Source organism: Aulostomus chinensis, chromosome 3 (assembly GCF_037954235.1).
Source record: "Aulostomus chinensis isolate RoL2024-O1b breed Wild chromosome 3, RoL_Achi_v1.0, whole genome shotgun sequence".
In the NCBI taxonomy this organism is placed as follows: domain Eukaryota; kingdom Metazoa; phylum Chordata; class Actinopteri; order Syngnathiformes; family Aulostomidae; genus Aulostomus; species Aulostomus chinensis.
The window spans coordinates 19,141,845-19,157,396 of NC_141322.1; the positions used below are offsets into that span (position 1 = coordinate 19,141,845).

The window sequence follows — 15,552 nt, forward strand, 5'->3', positions numbered from 1 at the left end:
CTTACTCTTTTATATGGATAATTACATTGAATATTCGTGTTTTGTTTTGTTCCTCAACTCTTGATTGTTGATGCTATGTGAGGATTAATTAAAACACCTGTCAGTTTTACATTTTACATAAAGGAAAATAACCCCCCCCCCCCATGTCACATGACCAAAGGACTGATAAATACCAGATATTATGAGTACACCGGGCAAATAAGACACATTTCTTTATATTTGTATTGTTTTTTTGTAATTTAATATTTTAGGAGAGCATTCATAGTTTCTTTTCATTATCTTACATGTAAAATACCAGATTATTACATTTTTTTGTGAATTTATGGACTCACAATATACTCAACAGTAGTTCTATTTTTTCCTCCACTCTTGTTCACATATTTATACCTACATAATCATCAAACCCCACAAAGACCATATCACATGAACATGGATCCAAAAAAATTGTCCATTTTATGTTATTACTGGAATATAAAATAGAAAAACCACTAAAATCATACAAAGTAGTGTCTCATTTCTCCAGTGTAGTAATTTCTGGTATTGATTTGGAGTTAATAGGTCACATGAACTGAAAAAGGAAATACAAAAGAATTATTTCCATTTGAAATATTTTTGTAAAATAATTCAGAAAATATTAGCAATCAAAATAGACATAATCATTATACATCAGAACAAATACGCTGAAATTAAGTGTTTTTTGGATAAGAAAATAATCGTATGATGGTCCCTGGATGGTTAAGCATCCTCTTCCTGCCAACACTGGAGGAAACAGCGGAGGAAGCTACAGGGTCCAGGGTCTGTCCCCCATATCCATCCCTCCACTGACGACTTGTTTGTAAGAAACGCTTGAACTTAAACTGTTTGTATAAACACGGATCAATTTAATCATTTTGACAGAGATATCCCACTTTCAACATGTATTTATTACACACGCTAAGAGCTCCTTGCAGAGTTTAAAATGTAAATTTGAATGAGTCTCAGGCGTTGTTTGAGAAGAGTTCATTTTCGTTCAAACCCACTTTACTCATCTTCTGTCCTAAATACTATCAAGCTGATTTTTGGACAAGTTCAAGGGACAGGATGTCCACCTTTCTATTACAGACAGCTTATACTGAACACATTTTCTACTCAAGCAGAAGCTCCATCCTTTGGAGAAGGTCCAGTCTTGTCTTCCTTCTCCTTCTTGCCTTCACTGCCAGCTGAATCAGCAGCAGGGTCTGAACCCTGTGCTGGTGTTGCCTCTTCTGCTTTGACAGCATCTTCAGAGTCCTGTCCAGCTGGGGTGGCACTTTTCTCCTCTGCTGATGGAGGTGGCATCACCTCCTGCGGTATGCTGTCAACTTCTAGCTTTGTGTCACTCTCCAGGGTTGGAGTGAGAGTTTTGTCCTCTGCTGAGGAAGGAGGCGTCACCTCCTGCGGTACGCTGTCACCTTCTACCTTGAAGTCACTCTCCAAGACTGAAATGACAGTTTGGTCCTCTACTGAGGGGGGTGGTGTCAACTCTTGTGTTATGGTGTCACCTTCAAGCTTTGTGTCACTCTCCAGGACTGGAGTGACAGGTTTATCCTCTGCTAAGGGGGTTGGTGTCATCTCTTGTGTCATACTGTCACCTTCTAGCTTCACTTCACTCTCCAGGGCTGGAGTGACAACTTTTTCTCCTGCCAATGGGGGTGGAGGTGGCATCACCTCTTGTGTCACGTCAGCTTCTGGCTGTGCGACACTCTCCATGACTGGAGTTACACCTTTGTCTTCTGCCAACTGGGGCGGTGTTATGTCTTGTGTAATGCTGTCGGCTTCAGCCTTTGTGCCACTCTCCAGGACTGGAGCAATCACTTCTTGTGCCTTAGGTACCTCGCTGAGGGGCAAATTCAAGCCCACTTCTTCTCCACTGGCTGCCACCTCCGCTAGTGGAGGTGTGAGGGTCTTTGGCTGAGCCTCTTCCTCTGCAGGAAGCCAGTCCATCTTCTGAAGCTGCTGCCGGGCAGCATCTTCAGCCTGAACGGAGGCAGTAGGTGGGTCTAAACTGTGTGCTGGTGTTGCCTCTTCAGGTTTTACAGCCTCTTCAATGTCCTGTCTGGCTGGCGTGGCACTTACGACCTCTGCTAAGGGAGGTGGTGGCACCTCTTGTGGCATGCTGTCACTTTCAAGCTTTGTGACACTCTCCAGGACAGGAGGGACACCTCTGTCTTCTGTTGAGGGAAGTGGTGTCAACTCTTCTGTCATAATCTCAGCTTCTGGCTTTGTGACACTCTCCAGGACTGGAGCGATGACTTCCTGAGCCTGAGGTGTCTCACTAAGGGGCACATTAAAGCCAATCTTTCCTCCACTGCCTGCCACACCAGTCGGGATGAGGGTTTTGTTCTGAGCTTCCCCCTCTGCATGCAGCCAGTCCATCTTCTGACGGTGCTGCTTGACGGCGTCTTCAACCCGAGCATCAATCATGGCCTCAGTCAGGATGCCATCTTCAGAGGAATATGCTGCTGCCTATGAGAACATCGCACAAAACACATTAATTTACCGGATCAAAATAAAATCTTAGAGAGCAAACACATCTTCAACAAAGCCCTGCTTAATTGTAAAAAACACATACCTGCCAGGCAACTCCCAGCTTAGAGATCTCTCTTCCTGACATGCCCTCTGTCCTCTTTGCAATTTCAGAGCACTTTTCACCGTAGTCAAACTGTGCAAGCTTCATTCTCCTGCACAAAACCATATTTATATTTATTTATATATATATTAAAAAAATATATATATATATATATATATATCTCTCTCAATCACTCTTTTTCATCAATGTACGACTGTACTCACTGCCTCCCTCCAGTGGCAGGCTGCAGCACATATCTGTCAAAATACAACCGCACCAGCCTCTCCCTCTCCTCAAGACCTGGAAGAGCAAAATTGACGATTTCATCTATACGGTCATTTATGGCCCAGTCAAACTGCTCTGGTTGGTTACTGGCCAGCACCAGCATGAACCTACAGGACAAAGAGACACAAACACATCAAGATGGTCAGAGATGAGTTGGAGAGGTCAAGTCTGGGGATGAATGCAACCTGCGGGAGGTTTGGGTGACAGTCCTGCAGAATATCACAAACTTACTTGTTGCTCTGTTCTCCAGTGCGATACAAGAAGGCATTCAAAGTGGCCCGGAGGTCTTCACTAATCTTCTCCTAAAAGAACAAAGAATGCACACGTCACATTTCCACCTTGATGTCAAGGGAATTTGAAATAAATCTCAGCTCAAAATGAAAGAAGCTCTCCAACTCTGTCCAGTCAAGGGTTGTGGTGCTTACTTTTGCTTATCTAATCAGTTTTTCTATTGTCTCTACTTATTATTACCCATGTGTGGAAAGTGCAGTTTTACAAAGGTAACAAGAGACAACGTAGTCACAGATACACGCAGACTTACAGTGGATCTCTTGCGTAGGAAGGCATCCGCTTCATCGACAAAGAGCAGCAGTCTGCAACAGATTAAAACAGGCCACCGTTGGTCTGCTGACATCACGTACACACGTACAATAACACTGACGAGGTTTATGTTCACTCCTGCGATTTACTATCTTACCCGCGTCCACTTGTGCTAGCCCAGTCGAAAACTTTGTGCATTGCAGTCACACCGTCACGACCCATGGGCGCCACATCACCACCGGTCATAATTGCGTAGTCCATCCCAGAATGCATTGCCAGTTTCTACTCAAAACCAAGAAACTCAATTAGACAAATTTGGCTTCTCTTTGCTTCAAATACGTCATCATCTGGTCCGTGATGTCACCGCTAAGGTGTACCTTAGCGAATAGAGTCTTGCCCGTGCCGGGGGGGCCGTACATCAGAATATTCCTGTAGAGGCCATTGTTCTTCCTTGTGTTTCTTGTTGCTATGGCAACGTCCCGCACACGTTCCTCCAGGGAAGGCTAAGACATAGAAAAAAGTATTCATTTTAGGTGGTTGCAAAACTTTTACAATATATGTGTGCTGCATGCGCTCAATAGATGGTGTGTGATTATTTGCAGCTCACATTGAGTACAACTCCCTCCAGGGCGTCCTGAGGTTTGCTCCTCAGCCGTTTCACAGTCTAAGCATTCAGGGAGAAGAAGCATAGAAGCGGTCAAATCTAAGGATAACAAAGTACAAGTGTGTGAACCCGTATCAAACTCCTAATTCGCTACCTTGACTGGATGCTTGATCGCTTCCCCCACAGTGAACCGGGATGTCTCTCGCACCAGCGAAGGCTTCCCCAGCCTCGCCTCAATGTAACGTCCTGCCACTGCTGTAGCGTTCCGGGCAGAATACACTCCCACGGCTAAAAGTGTCAGTCCTGCCACCTGGCGATGGAGCAGTTACAATATATATTAAAAAAAAAAAGTTTGCTTCAGGAGGAGAAAACATAAAGCAACGGATCAAAAATGATCTAATATCTATTTGATGCTACACATCCAAGTAACAAGGAATATAATAATGACTAACAGTCAGTTAGTTAGTGGGAAATAAACATTCCATCTCTTCTTAAAGCGATACTTCACAGCAAAGGTGACTCCAGAATGCAGGGAGAGCCAGTCATGCACACGTAGCTTGACGCTAATGGCGCTTCCACGGCCACAAAATACAAACAACAGCAAAGATAGTTTTGCTGTTTGGAGTTGATGGCCATTAGCACGTAGATGCTACATGGCTGACGTTTCCTGTATTCTGCAGACCCAAAGACGCGATACAGCACTAAAAAAAAACATCTTTGGGACCAACTTACGAGCACTTTAAGGAAAACTGCCCTTTTTTGGGTGAAGTATCGCTTTAAGATTGGATTCATCAGTTAACTGCGATGCTGATATGTTGCCTAACCTATTAAAAACCTCAAGTACAAGACGTTAGGGAACTCAGCCGTCTGGTACTTGAACATTCATTGAGTTGTTGATGCTTTTGCACCGAATTATCCCAGATTTCATATTTCAGTTCACTCTTGCTGTCCAGGATTCTCCTTTATCTTCCACAATCATTCACTAAACTGATTGTTCAGACAGAGAGGAGTCTCACCACTGTTGTGACTTTGTCCCAGTCTGACACAAAGGCCCGGAATCCTTCTCCAAACACAGCACCTGCTGTCCTAAAGGCAAATACACCAAATCCATCAGCACCATTTTCACTAGAAACTGAGCTGACTTGATGTGTTGGAGACATCAGGAGGCGTCTTACTTTATGGACTCCAGGACTGTCTGTCTGTGTTCTGCAGCCTTCAGGCGGATTTGCTCGCGGATTATATCGGCGTTCTCCCTCTCCACCCGAGCTCGTGCTTTTGACTCGGCCTCGATACGCAGCATCTCATTCTTGTTCCTGAGCTCCATCTCGTGCTCTATCGTTGCTGGAAATTAAAAAAACAAACAAAACAGAAACATCTACTCTTCAGAACCTTCCTCATGACAGTGTCATTCATGTAAGAGGAGTGAAACTCCCACCTTTCCTCATGGCCTCCTGTTTCTGTACAGACTCCTCCTGTTTACGGAGGTTCTCCTCATTCAGGATTTGCTGTTCAAAAAAGGACAACAATCTTAGAATTGATTCAGAGCCTTTTGAAATAAATATGGAGGGGGTGACCTCACCTGTTGCCTTAATTGGTCCTCATATCGTTGTCTGGCCAGCTTGTCTTGGTACTGAGCTCTCTGCCGGGACAGAAACAATCGAGATGAGTTCACCTAAAAAAAGAAGGTATGATCGACGTGGAGGCGCGTTTCCCTTCCTCTCTCACCGCCTGATGCTGCTTGGTCTCCTCATTGAGAGTTTTCCTCCTCTCCTCAGCCTGGATTCGTATCTGGTCACCTTTCAGTTGCTCCACTGCTGCTTCATACTCCTGTTGCAGTTGGGAGAACACACACACACACACACACACACACACACACACACACACAGAAGAGCAGAGGGGAGAATTACATGGGTTGCATTAAAGTGAAAAAAGTCTAAAAGCCAACTACTAAGCAGGCAGAAATATAAGCTTTTTATTTATATTTTGTGAATACTAATGAGGCTCGACTGGGTTTTCTCTCTTTAACTTTGAGATCTATTTATTCCTCTTTCATCCCTTCTCATGCAGCTGTAGAGATGCACGACATGGGAATATCAAGTAACCTTGTTTCTATACAGATGAGATCCACATCAGTAATTAGCTGCTATCAGTTGTAAAATATCAGCAAAAGACTATACTGAGCATCTCTCCTTCAAAGACTGTTGCTGAGGTCCTGCAGCATATCAAGAGAAGTGTGTGTGAATGTATGTGTGTGTGTACCTTCATTTTGCTCTGGTGTTCCATCTGAGTGGACTGCTCCTGCATGCGTGCCAGCTCCAGAGCCTCTTTGGCGTGACCTGGGTGGAAGTTGACAGGACAGACAGCAACACAAGTGAGGGCTCCTCCAGAGGCACTTCAGAGTCTGAATCGCGATTCTGGATCATGACCTTCCTATTCATCTTCATTTAGAGAACAATTGGATGCAGCTTCACAAATACTGGTAATCTTTGAGGTCGTGTTGATCCACAGGTGTGTGCATGTTAGAACAAATCAAAAAGACCTTTGACCTCTACCTGTGAGCGCGTGTGTTGTTTGAGTATCTGGGCCTCATTTCTTAGTGTTGCATCATTGAAACCAGCACCAGCATGTGCAGGAGGGGAGCTGGACACTGGAGCATCGTGTCTTCATATTGTGCACTGATGTGATCCACTAAGATAGACACCCCCCTCCCCCGAAGACTTACGGGACTTGTCGAGGTCCCTGGCCGCCTGAGCCGCCCGCTCCAGCCCTGTGGGATCGAAGTTGCTCCATTTGTCCTTGGGTTTATCTCCGTCGCCGCCCGAGCCCCCGGCCGGTGGCGGCGGTGGTGGAGGCTGTGTAGGGATACCAGGCGGGGGCTCCGGCTGCCCTCTATTCAGGCCGAATAGCCACGACATGTTCCGGGAAGGAAATAATCAGAATTATGCCGGTTACGAGTGCAGCGAGGGATCGCGGCTGCAGCACACTGTCACTGCACTTCCTCCACACGCGATTCACGCCGCAGCCTTCTGCGCAAGTGCAGGATAGACCGCATGTGTCACTCAGTAACACCGACTATGATTGGCTGATCACAAGTACCGCGTCTTGTCATTGGTGGTCACAACAGTAGAGGTCATTCATCTGGCCCCACCCACTAACGCTACGGTAACTACTGTCATACATGTGTTAAATTTACATGTGGGAACATTTAGTTCCCTCGCATCCGAGGCAGCTTAACTGGAAACGTGTGTTTCCTTTTTTTGTGCAGATTTCTTGTTTCACTTTCGAAACATAGTTTAATTTATATTTCTGACTGAAAATGAGCGACCTCATGAGCCAAAGCACAGTTCTGTGTTCGGTGTTTTAGTCGAAGCACAGCGATGATCTGCCGCTTGCTTGTTGGTTTAATGGTGGGGAGGCACAAACGTCTCCCCTTGCAGGGCCACGGCTCCATCTTAAGGTGGACTGCAGGGCAAAAGCCAACACATTATTTTGGTGATAAAAGGCCTTTTGTCTGAGTATCAACGTCTCCTTTATCTTTTTCTTTCTTCACTCAAACCAAACTGGCATCCTGCGTCACTCTGCTGTCTAAGGCATTTATGAGTCGATTATTATTAGGGATCCTACAGATTCAATGAGCATTTCACCAAACAAACAAAAACTTCAGCATTTTTTTTAAGACTCCACTTTGGACGGACAGATGAGAAGGTTTCTGACTTAATACCTGGTTGTTGCCAGAATTCAGATTTTTCTTTTGTGCGGATAACATCGTGTGGACTGACTTCAGATTTTATAGACTCAAAACAAATAACTTGCTTAAAATATGTACGAGTAAATTCTCTCTCATAACCAAATACTTCAAAAGGTGTTTTAAGAACATATTTTACTGGAGAGAAACAGAATGACATGAAGTACATATCAAAATGTTTGATGAAGGTTGAGAGGATACCGTGTTACAATAAGTTGTAAAACATATTTACATAATGACCAAGTCATTCCATGGTAAAGTTTGAGGTCATCAGCTCACAAACACAAAGATTCACATGGAAAAGATGGGTAGTGATAACGGCATCCCCTGAAACGATGCCGGAGGTCATCGGTGGCCGGCTCTCCACAACACGGAATCAAGGTGCATTGACTCGAGCAGGTTTGGCGCAACATACATCTGCTATGTGATTTAATGTTAGCTGTCATCTAGAATTGGGGTGATGTCCTTGCGATGTCTGTAAGACTGCATAATTTAAATTGGTAGTCTTTGTCACAACTCACTTTGAGTTGAGGGAGACTTTTGCGCCCCCTCTGGTCAAAAGCGGCAGTGATAATCAGGATGACCAGCGCGGTCTACTTGGGCCTGAACATGCTTAAGTTTAGAAGGATGCAAATTTGTGTGATGCATAACACAGAGACTGTATCTCATAAAGTGACTGAGTTGGATAAATAATGTTAGTGTAGTGTTGTTGCTGTAACATGCAACAGAACCTTTAACTCATCGCTGAGCAACGGGAGCTAAGTGATGGTAACTTTCATTGTATCGGATTTATTGGGGAAAGCACATTTTCCACACTGTTGACCCAGAAAGTTCACACAGGCATCATAGCCGCACTCACTTGACAGACATGGATTTCTTTCTTTTGTGGCTATTTCAGATCTCCCTGTAGACAAGTAACAATTGTGTTTTCACTCTCAATACCATTGTGTGGCAGTTCCACATGGCACTTACTGTGTAAACACAAATCAAATCAAAGTCAGACCTCTTCTAGAACCGACACCCACATCCTGGTACCAGGGTAACATCAAACAAAAGTCTGAAAAAAAAACCCAAACAATTTTAACATGGTTCAGCAGCAACTGTCAGTCAAGAAAGTGAGAATGTGTCTGTTTTGCTTTGGAACATCTCCACAATCCAAGAGCACTGCCCTTAAAACCACATAGCAACTGGAAGTCTGTCGCAGGTCCACTACTGCATCAGAACCACGCGGGAGAAGACGCCGGGAGGCTCTTTGCCGTCACCCAATGCCGCACAGAAGCCTTCCTTTTGCCGAGCTCGAGCCAGCTTTGCCAGGGAGTGGAACGTACGGGGTTCCGTGATGGCTATGTCACTGAGAACATGTCGGTTCAGCTGAACGCTGCTCTGTTGGATGGAAGACAGGGAAGAAGTTAATATATGAACAATCGAAACAGAGACCGGTTCAATGCTGTAACATTCAACCAGACCTTGGTGAGGTGTTGGATGAGGACGGGATACTTCATGCCGTGCTCTCGTGATGCCGCTGCAATCCGAGAGATCCAGAGCTGCAGTATTAAGAACATGATATACGACATTACTGCACTGGTTCAAACACAGGAGTATTCATTGTTCACAGAACAAGTATTCAGCGTAGTCGCCTGAATATAAGCTCCTACTTGTGAGCAATTAAGGCCTTGACTGAAGAGAAATACAACCAAATAAGACGTTTCATCTGTCTTGATTCGTGAAATCTGAATATGAGGACTAAAATGTTTTGCACGCAATCTGAAGAAGAAATCAATTTAGGGAAATGCATTTTTTTTTCGTCTCGTGACACACCACCATGCTACATTTCACTGTCAGTATCGGTGGATCCCTCGGTGATGCTACGAATCTTGAGTCACACGGTGGTTCTCCCCTCCCTGACTGACATCATAAAGGGGAAAATATCAAAAGGCACAAACACGTTCCGGTGTTGGACACATCTTATCTCTGTACTCACGTGTATCGATATTACAATAGCAATTGCAGACGATTTCACTGTGTGAACCGTCCATAGTTTAAATATATATTTAAAAAAAAACAGTAATTTAGTGGCTCACCGTTCTCATGTTGCGTTTCTTGAGTACTCGACCTTTGGTTGCGTAGACGAAAGCCCTCTGGACAGACCGCACAGCCAGAACGTAGCAGCGGTTCTTCCTGCCCCTGAAGTGCTGGAGGAAAACGGGGAGGATGACGACTTCACTCGCTGATATTTAAAAAGGTTGACAAACCCGAGCAAGCAACGCAGTATCTCAGAACAGCAGCTAAAATTAACAGGATGACTCACAGATTATGTAGCGAGGATTTGTACAATACATTGAACGTATGAAACAGAACAATTTAACAGCATTCTCCAGGAAATAATCTTGACCATACCCGTGCATGCTTGAGAAGTTCCTTAACTTTCCAGTATCTGTCGGGTCCTCGGTTCCTTATCCAGGAAGATAACGTCAGGAATACCATTTTTATTCCTTAGTCCACTTTACAATAGTCTCCTTTTGGACAGAATGAAAATACTGTGTTTGATGGCCGTAACCTTCCACCGCATGAGACACAGAATGTGAAGTAAATATACGCCGACCTGTGACTGACAGAAGTGGGTTCGCTTGTTTTATTGTGGAATGTAATGATCACGCTTCCTCTTCCCCGCTTGGGATTGCTTCGAAAAGAACCATGAAATATTGTATTAAAAACGAGAATTAATTCCAGCGAAGGGATAAGGGAGGATTAATGAAGACATACAGAAACAGTTTCAATTAAGTTAAATAAAGAAAATCACCAACCGGGTTTCCTGGAGCGTGGCTGTGTATCCGGGCGACTCTTGTGAGTAAAGCATGCGCTCCCGCTGGACGTAACGCGGCCGCGGTGGATGCTGGGAAAGGAGGCAGTGGAGGTCAGAGAAAACCCCAAAATGTCGGTGGCTGGTCTTAAGTCCTTGAGCCGCTGTGGCGTTGTGGCGTTCTGCTCCCCGGCGGGACTGGTGGTACGTTATTATTTATGAAAAATAATGGTTGTCTTAGTTAGCCGCCATTGCTAGTTATGAGTTCATTGCGACGTTGTGCCATTTTGAGATGTTATATCAGTAAATTTGACAGATGTGGGCTGCGTCTATACTCTGAAATTCCGATTCCGTAGTCAGGGCTACAAATTCAGCTAATAGTCAACGTAAACTAGCCGGTCGTCCTGTCAGTGCCAACTCAGCCAGGTGGAACAAGTAAAAAAGGTTTTATTGAATATTGGCTGGTTTTTATTTGGGCATTAAACTATCTTTCTAATATGTCAGGAAACAACTTTATGAAACCGCTTTAAAAAAAGCAGCTTGTCAAAGTTACAGCATCATAAAATGACGCATTAAACCTTTACGATACTAAGCAAAACAATTATCATACATATAAATAATTATATTTGTAACATCAATATTTTTTTTAATTATGATACTAATGTGAATATATTTCATGACTAAATTTCAGTAGTTGGTGTTTTGTGTGCCCAGTAAAAAAGAATGCGTTACAGTCACTGAAATTGGTTCATGGAATAATCGACTGGATTCATGTTGCCAGAAGATTAACTGATTTACTTGCAATTTGAAGGTGAAGAACTAATCAAATTAAAATTTACCGTCAATTTTATGTTTTTTTGTTTGTTTTCTTAAAATGGGTGTATTGTAATTTTCTTATATTGTCATATCAATGCACATATCCTAGCATATCATAGTCGGTAAAAGAATAGAAAGCAATTCTGCTTTTTATGTTCTTGTGCATCCCTTTTAATTATCTATTTGTTTAGATATTTTATGATTTATCTTCGAAGGACAACAGCAGGGTGTAAAACAGTGTTTTATTGCTGTGTCTGGCAGGCAGTCCGCTATGCTCAAACAGCAGCCGCCACAGCAGCACAGCCCAGGATAAAGAAGTTTCAGGTGTACAGATGGGACCCAGACACTCCAGGGGACAAACCCCGCATGCAGACCTACGACATAGACCTCAACACGTAGGTGATATAGAGTTAACCTTTGCGATGTGGAGGATGAGACAGTCTAGTCCAGGGGTGTCAAACTGATTCAGTAAAGGGCAGTGTGGCTGCAGGTTTTCATTCCAACCAAGCAAAAGCAACACCTGATCCAACAAATGAGCTGTGTGGACACAGCTTGATTCATTTAAGTAGAATCAGGTGTTGCTTTTCCTCGGTTGGAATGAAAACCTGCAGCCACGCGGCCCTTTACTGGATCAGTTTGACACCTATGGTCTAGTCTGTGGTGCAGAAGGTTGGTCTTAAATGAACTCCTTCAAAGTGGGTTCTCATCCATCCATAGTCTCAGTGGTTTAGCCTGTGCAAGGTTGTGGAAAGGCTGGATCCTGTCCTGGCTGTCATTGGGCAAGAGATGGATAACCCCTGGAAAGGTCACCAGCCAGTCACAGGGCAACCGTATAGCATAGAGACCTGTACAGACAGTAGTCTGTAGTAGTAGAGTCTCAAGGTCTCAAAATAGAAAAATAATGGATGAGGTGCGTGTTAGTTTAATACAGTTTAAGAGGCTTCATGTGATCATACGGGCCCTGACAGAGAGATTAGAGTTTTATGTGACTCATGTATTTATGTTGAAGACATCCAATGAAGACACTGCTCTGTCTTTTCCCCCCATAACTCTAAAGGTTAATAACACAGGAATTCTTTTGTGGTATAAAATGACCAGGACTTTTCTGCTCCTGCTCACTTGCACTGAGTCAGGGTTGGAAACTGGTACACATGTATATCTAATTAAAGGGTGTTATTAATGAGCCTTCAGGTGGATTTATCACAGATGGCCCGTTTCAGGTCCTTATCTTTCATCTGGTCTTGTAATCAACATGGGAACACCCTCACCTCACCGCTTTGAGTGTGACTCACTTGCCAGAATAGGTGAATTATTAAGCCATCACAGCTGTACTGGAATTTTCCTCCATCACATAAAACCCATCAGAGATGATGTTTTATTGCACATACAGTCTTGACATTTTTGGACACACTAACTGACTCCTAATCCTCCTTCCGTTAGTTGCGGCCCAATGGTTCTTGACGCCCTGATCAAAATCAAGAATGAGATGGACTCCACTCTGACTTTCCGCCGCTCATGCAGAGAAGGTCTGTAATATGAAATTTGAATGTGTCAGCAGAAAATGATGGCTTATTTGTTGATTCACCTCATCGAAAATGTTTTTAATGTTCAGAATTCTTTGCATCAGAATGAATATTGAAAGCTGTTTATGGTGGTTGATTGCAGGTATTTGTGGATCCTGTGCAATGAACATCAATGGAGGAAACACACTGGCTTGTCTCAACAAGATTGACACCAACCTCGGCAAACCCACCAAGATTTACCCCCTCCCACATATGTATGTGGTCAAAGATCTGGTACCGGTGAGTGAAGGTTCCACATACTGCCTCCTGTATTCAGTGTTTGTTTGTTTGTTTGTTTTTTTCACACACTTGCGAGACTCATGCTGGCTTGATGTGTGATTGTGTCGTGGCGGCAGGACATGAGTAACTTCTATGCCCAGTACAAGTCGATTGAACCCTACCTGAAGAAGAAGGACGAGTCCCAGGAGGGGAAGGAGCAGTACCTGCAGTCTGTAGAGGACAGACAGAAACTGGTATGCTACTGTTGGATTCTTGGTTTCACACTGACCAATGGGGACTCTAGCAGTTTGGTTCACGTAACACTAAACATCCTTTGTTGTCTTGTGTAGGACGGGCTGTATGAGTGTATCCTGTGCGCCTGCTGCAGTACAAGCTGCCCCAGCTACTGGTGGAACGGAGACAAATACCTCGGACCTGCCGTGCTCATGCAGGTACGGGAGCGTGCGTGAGCCTGTGAACATTGACTATTCAGTCGAGGAAAAACTTACAACATAGATAATTAATGGGTGTTTGTCCTGTTGTGTGGCAGGCGTATCGATGGATGATCGACTCACGAGATGAGTTCACAGAGGAGCGTCTGTCCAAGCTGCAGGATCCTTTCTCTCTGTACCGCTGCCACACCATCATGAACTGCACCAAGACCTGCCCCAAGGTAACCTGGCAGCTCATGCTTGCAGCCTCATGCGCATCACAGCTACTGGAACACAGCTCTCCCTTCAAGGAGGATTCACGTCTGGTGTAATTAGAGATGCTTGATAATATCAACATTCCTAAGAGTATCAGCCTCCCCCCAGGAAGAGCAGCTGGATTTTGGAATACTGCATACTGGCAAAAACTCAATATTGTGTTGCCTGTTATCATAGTTGCTGTGTTGTCTCCGGCTTGTTCGGGTGAAACAATAGGCTGTGTCGGGGGGGGGGGGGGTATGACTGTCCCACATGCTGCATCTGTCTGGTGAAGCTCCTGGTCATCAAGCCTTCAGTTGAGGAGGGCAACTCTACATGTGGCAGAGGAAGCAGCCCATGGTGCTTCTCAGAGCAGCAGAGGGGGCAGAGCAAGGAACAGGGCAGCTTTGTTGGGTGGACTGATGATGTTGGTTTGGGGAAGAGCACTGGTGTTGGGCAAAAAAAAAGAGAAAATGTCATGTACCCCTAATTAGAAGAGAGTATTCATGTGTGTGTTGAAGGAGTTGAGGGTTGCTTTAAATTGGTGTTCCTTATTTTCTTTAAGGGCTCAGCCTGAATATTTGAATATTGGTCCATTGACGAGTAGCTCACTGGACATAGTTTCTGTATAAAACCATACAACAAAGCTGCATTTGTCTCTGGAAGACTTCTGTAGAGATCTGCTCTTGCACAAGCCTTCTCACAGATCCCTCCTCACTCCTCCAAACAGAAATAAAAGTGGTGAGACACTTGTGATGGTTGATCGGAGTGATTTCTGGATCAGGGAGGATTTGGGATTAAGGAATGATCCAATAAAGGAAATGGGAGCACCTTATATCATGGAGCCTTCAGACAACAAGTGCTGCTTGTGTTCTGCAGGCTGTCACACAGCCTCTCCATCAAATGATTCTCTCTCTCTTCTCTCAGGGCCTGAACCCAGGAAAAGCGATAGCTGAGATCAAGAAGATGATGGCCACCTACAAAGAGAAGACGGTCGCTTCTGTTTGAGCCGTCACTTATCGTCCTCTACAATTTTGAGTAACTTATATGTTGATTCTAAGAATATAGAGCATATTGAGGTCTACGGGGCCAGTAAACCCCTCAGCCCTGCCGCCAGCACACACACACAGACTGCACAGTCAAATGGCTGTGTGTGTGTGTGTGTGTGTGTGTGTCACTTAAACGCACATGTACAGTATGAATGCAGGAGAGAAAGTATGTGTGTGTGTGTGTGTCTGAGTCTCTTACATGTCCCGGAAATATTTATCTCCAACTAAACCATGTGTATGTTTTTGAACTCGGGAGCCGGAATGCTGCATATTCTAGTTAACCCAAGGTGTTTCCTTGCTGTAAACAGATTTTAGCTTCTTTTAAGTTTAGCTGCAGTTTCAGACGTACATAACAGTACAAATGCTCCTCAGATTTTCCAACACACCATGTAGTTTCTGTTTTGATGCATAATAAACTGTTGAAAAGCCTCTGTTCTTTCATCTGTATAATCCTCAGTGGTTGGCAGTCAGTGTCCTGCAGGTGTCGCTATTGTGCAAAAGTCCATCTCCAAATGACTCCACGTCCTGCACATCAAATTAGTCCCTTCTGTATGTTGTAACTTTGCAAAATTTGGTCTAATTGTGATTGTTTTTCAGCACTTTTAACTAATAAACATTCTTAGCTATTCAAATAGGTAATGCTCCATCTCATGCCTTTT

The 15,552-nt window shown here is 44.2% G+C and overlaps 3 protein-coding genes across 4 annotated transcripts; 1 reads left to right on the forward strand and 2 right to left on the reverse strand.

Annotated features, from left to right (window-relative positions):
* Window positions 1–254: 254 nt before the first annotated feature.
* On the reverse strand, window positions 255–7,054 carry atad3 (ATPase family AAA domain containing 3). The gene is made up of 16 exons (XM_086199317.1): window positions 6,739–7,054; window positions 6,276–6,352; window positions 5,742–5,843; window positions 5,596–5,655; window positions 5,452–5,521; window positions 5,192–5,357; window positions 5,033–5,102; window positions 4,171–4,326; window positions 4,020–4,076; window positions 3,790–3,915; window positions 3,570–3,694; window positions 3,414–3,465; window positions 3,104–3,174; window positions 2,812–2,979; window positions 2,591–2,699; window positions 255–2,484 (listed from the first exon to the last, which is right to left on the reverse strand). Exons 1-16 carry the CDS (start codon window positions 6,929–6,931, stop codon window positions 1,129–1,131), a joined length of 2,958 nt encoding a protein of 985 aa, XP_086055443.1. The 5' UTR covers window positions 6,932–7,054; the 3' UTR covers window positions 255–1,128.
* An 825-nt stretch (window positions 7,055–7,879) lies between these two features.
* Window positions 7,880–10,632, reverse strand: mrpl20 (mitochondrial ribosomal protein L20). Of its 2 annotated transcripts, XM_086199321.1 has the most exons (6): window positions 10,566–10,632; window positions 10,364–10,441; window positions 10,159–10,277; window positions 9,843–9,953; window positions 9,228–9,305; window positions 7,880–9,144 (listed from the first exon to the last, which is right to left on the reverse strand). In XM_086199321.1, the coding sequence occupies exons 3-6, from the start codon at window positions 10,243–10,245 to the stop codon at window positions 8,971–8,973; spliced, it is 450 nt and encodes a 149-aa protein (XP_086055447.1). In that variant the 5' UTR covers window positions 10,246–10,277; window positions 10,364–10,441; window positions 10,566–10,632; the 3' UTR covers window positions 7,880–8,970. The 2 variants fall into 2 exon arrangements, with proteins under 2 accessions (XP_086055447.1, XP_086055445.1); XM_086199319.1 differs by lacking the exons at window positions 10,364–10,441; window positions 10,566–10,632 and having other exon boundaries at window positions 10,159–10,357.
* On the forward strand, window positions 10,615–15,321 carry sdhb (succinate dehydrogenase complex, subunit B, iron sulfur (Ip)). The gene is made up of 8 exons (XM_086199318.1): window positions 10,615–10,765; window positions 11,639–11,772; window positions 12,818–12,903; window positions 13,043–13,179; window positions 13,296–13,412; window positions 13,509–13,610; window positions 13,709–13,831; window positions 14,772–15,321. The coding sequence occupies exons 1-8, from the start codon at window positions 10,652–10,654 to the stop codon at window positions 14,850–14,852; spliced, it is 894 nt and encodes a 297-aa protein (XP_086055444.1). The 5' UTR covers window positions 10,615–10,651; the 3' UTR covers window positions 14,853–15,321.
* Window positions 15,322–15,552: the final 231 nt, after the last annotated feature.

Excerpts from the sequence above, each read along its gene's own strand:
- sdhb (XM_086199318.1), top strand. The coding sequence starts at position 10,652 with ATGCTGGGAAAGGAGGCAGTGGAGGTCAGAGAAAACCCCAAAATGTCG. Across the intron at positions 13,413-13,508 it reads TAGAGGACAGACAGAAACTG|GACGGGCTGTATGAGTGTAT; the intron begins GTATGCTACTGT and ends TGTCTTGTGTAG. Across the intron at positions 13,611-13,708 it reads GACCTGCCGTGCTCATGCAG|GCGTATCGATGGATGATCGA; the intron begins GTACGGGAGCGT and ends GTTGTGTGGCAG.
- atad3 (XM_086199317.1), bottom strand. The coding sequence starts at position 6,931 with ATGTCGTGGCTATTCGGCCTGAATAGAGGGCAGCCGGAGCCCCCGCCT. Across the intron at positions 5,844-6,275 it reads AACACCAGAGCAAAATGAAG|GAGTATGAAGCAGCAGTGGA; the intron begins GTACACACACAC and ends CAACTGCAACAG. Across the intron at positions 3,916-4,019 it reads TGGAGGGAGTTGTACTCAAT|CCTTCCCTGGAGGAACGTGT; the intron begins GTGAGCTGCAAA and ends TCTATGTCTTAG.
- mrpl20 (XM_086199321.1), bottom strand. The coding sequence starts at position 10,245 with ATGGTATTCCTGACGTTATCTTCCTGGATAAGGAACCGAGGACCCGAC. Across the intron at positions 9,954-10,158 it reads AACTTCTCAAGCATGCACGG|CACTTCAGGGGCAGGAAGAA; the intron begins GTATGGTCAAGA and ends GTTTTCCTCCAG. Across the intron at positions 9,306-9,842 it reads AGAAACGCAACATGAGAACG|CTCTGGATCTCTCGGATTGC; the intron begins GTGAGCCACTAA and ends TTAATACTGCAG.